The sequence below is a fragment of the Limulus polyphemus genome, unplaced genomic scaffold, assembly GCF_000517525.1.
Source record: "Limulus polyphemus unplaced genomic scaffold, Limulus_polyphemus-2.1.2 Scaffold76885, whole genome shotgun sequence".
Classification (NCBI taxonomy): Eukaryota; Metazoa; Arthropoda; class Merostomata; order Xiphosura; family Limulidae; genus Limulus; species Limulus polyphemus.
Window position 1 is genome coordinate 6,633 of NW_013742481.1, and position 9,148 is coordinate 15,780.

The window sequence follows — 9,148 nt, forward strand, 5'->3', positions numbered from 1 at the left end:
TCCTTCACTACCGCACAGTACTAATACACTGGCTATTTAACACAACCCCAGTATATTGAGGCATAAACTTATACATACAAATTAAAACCCTCTACACAAAATTATAAATAAACTGAAAATAATGTCTTCATAAATCATGTATTAATTAAAACTTTTCATATTAATCAGATTAATACACACACACACATATATATATGCACTATTTAGTAATTATAATTATAAAAAAGGAAAGTATCTGATTATTCATGGCAACATCAGAACCTCCGTCTCCAGATCATGAAGTAAGCTTGATGTCTTCACGACAGAATGCCAAGAAATGAATGTAAGCTAAACTATAGTACGGCTGTATAGCTTTACAAATGATATTGATATCAATCATTGCGACACACCATAATGTCTGGCTATACTACACATCATTTCAAGAATACATTTCACCACATTTTGTCTTTCTTTTCAACACCTCAGTAGAAAAAGGTACTTCAGTCTGATCATATTGTGAAGATTTAATCATCTCATGGTACGCCACACATATGGAGTCATCTCTAGTAAGTAAAGTGTCAGTCCAAGACACTTTCTACATGCTGTCATGGTCCTAGTCTGGAGTTGCCGACTCATCCTGTACCACATCAGATCCAGAGTTGGGAGTTGTTGAAACTTTAGCCACCGTTCACATTCAATACCCTACTGCAAGTCTAAGTGTGTGATTTGCAACACTAATAGAATTATCAACAACAGGCTAGTTGACAAAAACATACCCAGAGAGCTAAGATTTTTGTCTTAAGTGGGAAATGTTAGGATTCAAAATGAAGGGTGGAATGAAATCTGTTAGGTCCGAAAAACCCAATCAAAAATGTGGGTTAAAGCTATAATAGTCCTGGTTACGGCAGCACTCTGCCCTATAACGTCCTTCAGAAACAAGGTGTAAAACAGTGATCAGGCTCTGTATTTACAGGTTTATATTTGTTCACACTTAACCTGCCTGTAGAACATAATCCCTACTACATGGAGATTGCAGTGGTGCAGACATCATCGTGTCTTGACCTTGACTAAATCCCAGAACTGCACTCTATGAAGTCATCACTACTGTCATGATGGTCCACTATCCTGGATCCCCAACACATTCTCACTGTTACTATTATCTCACTTCTCTTTGCTATTTCTTTCAGCCACAAGTTAAGCACGAAAGAGAAGAACTACACCTTACAGCAAGGTGCTATTATTTCTCACATCCAACATTCCTGTACAGTCCACACTTGCATGCACTATAGCTGGTCTTGTGCTGAAAAATGTTATAATATCATTCAGAAAACTGGTTACTTTGAGGAGATTTCAACCTGAATAATTCAGAATATTTCATCCCAATAAAATACAACATAAGTTACACCAAGCTTATATTTGTTATGCCAGTTACATAGTTTAAGAGTTTACTTCCCACAACTAGTTTCATCACACTTATTTATATTTCAGTTCGACCAACCGAAATGATGCCAGCCAACACATGCTAATACAGGCCAAGCTGTATTGTGTTTTGCATGTGCGACATGAGTTCACCCATTATTTTTATCTCTTTACAACAAATCTATTACCTGCCGAATGTGAAAACTTAAATATTCTCACCACAGCATTAATGAAAGACTGTTTCTTCAAATAATACTTTACTGGCCACAATCTATTAGTTAACTTTATGACTCCTATATCATTCAGATCAAATTCTTGTATTCTTATTCAAAGGTTGCCCTCTGCTCATGTTATGTTGAAGAACATGAAAAACTTTCATATATGAATACCACACCTTCACATTAGTGATGTTTTTTTTTCAGATTCTAGTCCAGTCAGTGATTTTTTTTATTTTTTTTTGCTTAAACCTATTATAACGAAACAATTGTGTTGATAGATTTGACATAAAGCAGAATCAAGATCTTGATGCTCAAAAACATGTTCATTTCTTAGTATTTAATTTTAATAAGAAACATCATATATAAAACTTTATTCAATTACGTACCATTCATTTGATCCAGATTGGCAGATGAGATTTGATACAGCTTGAAAATTAGGTTTTCACCTGATCATCATGTAGTTTTCGAATACATTTTTGTCTATTTTGAGTTTTATTTGTTTATTTTTCACTACTCCGATATATTTGTGCATAATTCGAAAGCTTAATTTTTGATACTTCCAGGTTTCGTATTTTTTTTCTAATTTAATCCTGATTTAGAACAAATATAATAACTTCATAAGACTTTTGAATTACAAATTGTGTGGTTAAAACAAATTTTACTGTTCGACAGAACTTTTAGACTGGGAATTGAATAACGTGAATAATTATATAAAAATATGATAATTTGCTTAAGCGATTATTTATTTTTTATCCAATCATGTTATAATTTTTATTTGTTCCTTATTTTATTTCTTCTTAGATCATTTTTTAGGAAGTGATTTGTTATAAGTACTTTTGTTCTCTTGATACTATACATTTAACAATATCAAATATCTTTGTTTATACTCACGTTAGCCAGAAAATATCTTTAAAAACATTGCTTATGATTCAATTCGAGTCAGTTGTTATGTTATCTTTCCCTAGGTTGCTGTTTTTAAAGGAGTCTTTAGTCATTATGAAGTACTTAAATTTTATCGGTGAGTATCGTTCTTCAGTCTCGAAAAATTAAAATGCAAACATTTAAGATTTAACTAAAAATAATTTCATTTACTTGAGATCTATTACTTAATAGTCATAGTAGTTTGTAAGTAAATATTTTTCTGACATCTCCATTTACACCTGATTATCAATTTCATAGTGTCAGTGTTTTGTGAATAGACAGTTTTCTAATGTATTCATATCCATTTCAGTTGTTCTGTGTGTGCTTGCTGCTAGTTTCTTATCTCAGGTAAGTTCGTACTTCCAAACTTATTTTTTGTTAGACATTTACACAACAATATCTTAAGTTGTGTCACTAAATTATATTAAATTATATATATTATATAAAAGGTTTATTTTATAAGATTTAATAATCTCAACAAAAGGGTGTTTGGTTTTGCCGTTATTTTTATTATTATTAATCGAGTATTTATTGAACATTGTTACAATAAAACTAATGTTTAGCTAAAACGCCTCTCATATTTTAGGCTGAAAGAACAACCTTTGAACTCCCAGAACAAGCAAAGATTATTGTGGGATCAATCAACACTGACTTTTCATGTGATGGTCGTCATTCAGGCTATTACGCTGATACCGACAACAACTGTCAGGTTTTCCATATTTGTTACTCACGGACTTTAGCTGATGGAACTCAGCTGGCTGAACGCCAGAGTTTTGTCTGTGGCAACCAGACTATCTTCAACCAATTAAGTTTGACCTGTGCATTCCCTGCTGATGCTGTGCCTTGTACTGACGCCTCTGATTTTTATTATATTAATGAAAACATCGGAGTTAAGGATGCTCCTTTCTCTACAGATGACGACATCACCAAGGGTGCTAAAGTAATCAATACGCAGTAAAACATGTTCATTGGACTTCTTGACTTCATTACTTGTTATACTCTAATCTAATTATATGCTAGAGCACATTGATATCGCTTAAAAAACGGGAGTAGAACAAAATATGATTATTACTATTACCCTATGCTTCATATTTTCTTATACCTTTTTAATGTCTTGTGTACATACGTGACTTGTGTGATAAATTAGATTTATATTACTAAATGTGTTTTATCTCAAACTTTGTTCATATTTTTATGTTGTTCACAAACGCCTATATAAATATTTTACAATTTAAGAAGTGGTAATTTATAAGATCCATCTCAACTTGGACAGGCACATGCACACAAATGGAAGTATTTATAGTTAATTATCAGAGCCTCATGGAGCAATTTAAAACTCATCAAAATGCCCCTAGAGATATAATAACAAAATATAAAAATCACAAGCTTTCATACTTTTGGGTAAATATGTTATTGCAGTACTTTCCTTTGTAAATTGGACTAAAGTTGTAATAGAACAGAATTAATCTCCTGAGCTTGGCCTAGTGGTTAGCGTATTGTTCTGGGTATACGTGAATCTCAGGTTCGAGACGTTGCATTACCAAACTCTCTTTGTACTTTCAGTTGTGGATTCTTGATAAAAGTTACAATTAATCGAAATCACCTTAAAAGTAGCTGTTTTGCCAGCAGGTCAACTTCCAATTCAAAAATAGGGACAACTAATACTAAATAATAAGAGTCCCTGACCTTGCTACTTAGCCCATTGTGTATACAAGGTATTGTTTAGATTTAACAAACAAAACTAGTCCTTACATTATTATTCTTTATTGGAAGAGCACGTAAAAACACAGGAAGAAAATTGCAAAAGAAAACTCCATTAAAACAACTTGAAATTATTGAAAAGTAGCTTGAAATATTTTAATTATTCGATTAAACAGAAATAATGATAGTTTAAACATTGGATAAAATTATTAATGTTTATTATTTTTTGAGAAAAATATGGTAATTATGTAAACACACCAGATAATGATAACAGATTTATACAGAAGCGATATTGTGATACTTTTGCCAAGGCAAAGGGGAAAAGTGGACCTGATACAATTTGAAAAGTCGCTTTATTTAGTAGATTATTAAATACACATAGTTAACACTTAAGAGTTTTCTTCTAGGAGATTGTGGGGGGATCGAATTTACGTTTTCACGAACATTTTTTTGAACTAATAACCGTCACTTAAATGTTTAAAACCTTAATTAACTGATAATCTAGTTTTGTACTTCATTAACTAAGCTGTATTGCTTTTTATCCTAATGTTCTAAGACCAAATCCCTTATGATTCATATTCAAGATAATAATTTAAGATAAATAAAAAAACAGCTCAATCAAGCATGTTTCATTACAAATCGCTAATGAACTCTTATAACTAAGCGTTATCTACAAAATTATAGTATTATTAACCACTGAAGGCTAACTTAAAAGACAGATTTACAGAAAAATGCAAGAACATCTACCTAAGATCACAGGACTTACTTCCTTCAGACTCGGGCTAAGATGAAAATTTGTAGTGCAGTATACAGACTTTTATAGTGGACACTGGCTAGATTTCTTGACCTTAAAGTGTATTTAGATAATCAGGTAAACTGTGTTAGTGGGGAATGTCCAAGAAATTGAACCAAGCTTAAATCGGTCAGTCACCCAGTTTTCTCTCTCTTTCTCATTAGGTGTTTACTTGGACTGTTTCCGTTTTCCAAAGTGATTATGTTTTATGTTGAATATATTCAGATATTGGAAATGTGTTGTTTAATGTCAACAAAGAAAGGTTGAACAAGGAACAAGAAAGGATATTCCTCATAGGAAAGAGATAAAATATATTACAGTAAAAATAAAATCATTTTTAAATTAACTTGTTATGCTTAGTCGACTGTAGTAGCGTCAGCATAAAGCTAAGTTATAAACAGTCGGTTCATCTAATGTAAATCTTCTTTTGTTAAATAACGTTTGAAATATCAAGAATTAGAATTTAATAGCAAAAGATTAGTCTATAGCCAATTCATATGCTTTGTTGCAAAATTGAATATTTTGTTGATTTAGAACTTAGTTGTACTAGCCATTTGATTTAGTTCAGACTTGTTTCTGTTTATTATCAAAGTTTCTTTAATCCTCAGTTCGTTTTCATAACTGGCTCTCCAAACGACCTTGAACTGTTCATTAGCCACCACTTGATGACAGATTGTAAGCGCATGTTACATAAGATGGACATTTCTTTGTTTCTAGCATTCGAATGCTCTTTTATACATTCGTAGAGACATCAAACTGTAGAACCGATATAACAGCTTCCACACTTATTGATAGATTACGTCATTAGAGCATTGGGCATCACGATCTGTTCTTTGAAAAAAAAAAAGTCCAGTACTCTTCTTGAGAGTTTAAAAATACATATCGGTTTAATTTATGGGTAAACTGTTTCTTTATTATCAGGCCATGAAAGATAAAAACAACACGAACTTCTTTTTAGGTACAACTGAGGGAATGGCGAACTTTAGTAAAAAATATTTTCTTTAGGTTTTTTATAAAGGAAAAAAAATCCGAATGTAATTTTGAAAACGTTTAAAAATATTTTTATATAAACGTGAACTATGGAAAGATTCAAGATTCTATGTTATTATATTTTACTGAACGTTAAAGTATACGTTTTCGGAAGTCTTTCAGTAAACGCTAAAGTGTTTTATTGACGTATTTCTTTCAAGGCTGTGTAGTGATTCACTTCAGAAGGAATTTGGAAGTAAAGCAGCAGAATTTCAGAAATATTGTTACCGGTTAAAGAAACAACATTATCGGTTAAAGAAACAACACTATTCAAGTTTTCAAATTAATAAATTGTTTTTAAAACATTTCCAAACTAAAAGTAATTATGTCATCTTTGAAATAAAATTCATGGGAAAATATATCTCAAGGTGTTCAAAATGACTTTATATGACTCAAGTGCTGATTCCGACTGAGAAGTGAACTGATAATCGCAGTTAACGGCATATAACCACGTGGTCAGGAACTAGGAAACTCTCAGAAGAAACACTGTCACTGGTTAGTTCTTCAAATATACTTATGTTGATAGTTTGTAATTACGGAATAGGGTTTTATTATAGCTTATACTTCAATTTATGTTTAGTTTCGGTCTTTGGAATCAACCTTAAAGTGAACTGGAATAATATAAAGCCTTAAATATTGTTATTGATGAATTAGTGAGATGGAAGGAACAACTATGAGATAACAATATACGAATATCAAAGTGTGTCCATCAAATTAGTCTTTCTATGAACCTTGTTTGAGTAATCAATATCTATAAATAAGTCCCTCATCCTTATTCTCGTGACGCACATTTATCTTTGTATTTGAAATTTTTAAGAATAACGCCTGAAAACGATGTAAAACGTGAAAATGCTTCTCTCATCTTCAAAGAACGTTTTTTTTTGTTTTTGTTTTTTGAAGAAAAATAAAATTAATGTAATTTCTAATTTTCCTTTGCATTTTTTCAACTGTAGTAATAATTATGTTAACAACAACAATTGCAAAGGTTTGCTATTTTAATTACTTTTATAAAGCTGACCATAGTTTTAGATTACAATATTTACATTTCAAATCATATGTGAAATTTATTCGATGTCGATATGACATCTAATTGTTTAAAAATCACTTTCACGTTTAATAATATATTTCCAGAAACTTCAACTCTACAGAGATTCTGAAATTATATTTGTAGCTTACGAAATGAAAGAGTCGCTTCAAAAACATTTTAAGACCTGAATAACGATGTATAAGAGATAGACGTTTTGTTGTTAAATCCGTTACTGATAACATCATATAAATAATTTTACTTCCAACACGAAATATTATTTTAGATTTTTCAATTAACTATCGAAACTTCAATTATTTTTCTCAAACTAAAATAACACAAGTTAAGGAAAAATCCTTACTATATATATATTAAACACAGAAGGAAATTAGAGTATTTAGGATTAATTTATTGACATTTTATGCTGATAAACGGTTATTGAACTTTTGTTTCTGTTTTATATAGATGGTACTCAACTTATTGAAAGTTTGTTACTGTTTTATTCTAATGACGCTGCATTAGTGAAATTTTGTTACTGTTTTCAACTGGTGATGCAGTTCTTTTTACAGCAAGTTTATATAAAATTGAAAGTGTCAGTTTTATCCAAAGTTGTAAAATTCAATGTTTCATTGACAATAACTATGTCTAAATCTCAGTTAATAATGTAAGTTCTTCGTAGTGAAACAAGAAGGAAAAAACTAGAAAACTCGGTAAATTATAATTATTAGTGTTAATGCAATTAGTGTATCAACCTATATTATAGAATTTTTAACCTGCATTTTTAACTAAGTGAATGTTTAAGTTCAAATAAAAACAAGACAACACTTTGTGGTCTGAGTTACTTACAATCCATAAATATTCCCTCTATTTGTTGAAGGATTTGTTTCTGAAATTATACAAAAAAGTCATTCGGATTAATTTTAGTACGTTCTTGAAAACTAGGGCATTTGCAGCTGAAACGAAAGAATTCCAGTTGGTAACGTATGAAGATCAGGATGTTCATGGTGAATGACAAGTCCTGTTCAGGATCTAGATCTCCAGCAACTACTTTCCTTGACACTATTCCAGTGAGTTTTCAAGTTTCAGAAAGTGGACAGAGTGGAAGCTTTCTGACAGTATGCCTTGGTCAGTGAACTGGAAACGATGAGCGACCTATTTCTAAATCTGTCTAAGAAACGAAGGGTTTGAAAGTTATTCTCTCTGGTTTTAATTCATGTATATACCTACATTACAACTGAAATACAAAAAAAGCTTTTACATTGGTAGTTAGTATTTTCAACGTAATGGACAACTTCGTTAAACGACACATATGCTAAGCAGCCAACTCAAGGTTAAAGATCACAGGGTTCAGGATTTAGCCGTCCCTAACTTAGCCTACTGACGGAAAGAAGGGCAATTAGTCAGCTGCACCAATCTGTTAATCTTAACCAAATAAACCAAATAGCCAGAATGAAAATCAGCTATAACGCCTCTACAGCTGAAAATACTAGGCGTGTTTAGCCGCATATCGCGGCTCGAAACTTGGACTTTGGATTCATAGTCCATCCTTCTCTGACTTCTAAGAAACGTCTGGTCCAGTCCAATTTTTGTGTAATTGGAAATATATATATGTATATATATATACAAAGCCAGAATGGCTTAAAATTATTCTAAAAAAGGTAATTATTGATTAAACTAATCGAACGAACATCGTATTGTCATTTGTTTTTCTTTCATAGCCGCGTCAATGAACTGTTGGTATAGATCCTCTTTAGATGCACACTTCTTTATCCTATATAGTGAAGGAGAGTTCCAAGGCACATAGCTTTTCAGTTAGAGTTAATTTCTGTTTTTATTTGTTTGTTTGTTAGGTTAGATTGTTTGTATTATTGCATAACAAATCCCATAAATGATCAGCTAAATACTCGTACGACTGGCATAGTTATTGTTTTAGCACAAACCTACACAATATGCTATCTGTGCTCTGTTCACAGCGAGATATCGAACCACGGATTTGAGCGTTGTTTGTCCGTAAACTTACCGCTGACCTACTGGAGGATGTATTCGCATAGGTGTCTTCTCTTT

At 31.6% G+C, this 9,148-nt stretch overlaps 1 protein-coding gene across 1 annotated transcript; it reads left to right on the plus strand.

The window, feature by feature from the left end:
• The first annotated feature begins 245 nt into the window (after positions 1-245).
• On the plus strand, positions 246-3,495 carry LOC106477663. Its single transcript, XM_013938205.1, has 2 exons — positions 246-281; positions 3,124-3,495. The coding sequence occupies exons 1-2, from the start codon at positions 246-248 to the stop codon at positions 3,493-3,495; spliced, it is 408 nt and encodes a 135-aa protein (XP_013793659.1).
• The last annotated feature ends 5,653 nt before the right edge of the window (positions 3,496-9,148 follow it).

Excerpts from the sequence above, each read along its gene's own strand:
- LOC106477663 (XM_013938205.1), top strand. The coding sequence starts at position 246 with ATGGCAACATCAGAACCTCCGTCTCCAGATCATGAA. Across the intron at positions 282-3,123 it reads CTCCGTCTCCAGATCATGAA|GCTGAAAGAACAACCTTTGA; the intron begins GTAAGCTTGATG and ends CTCATATTTTAG.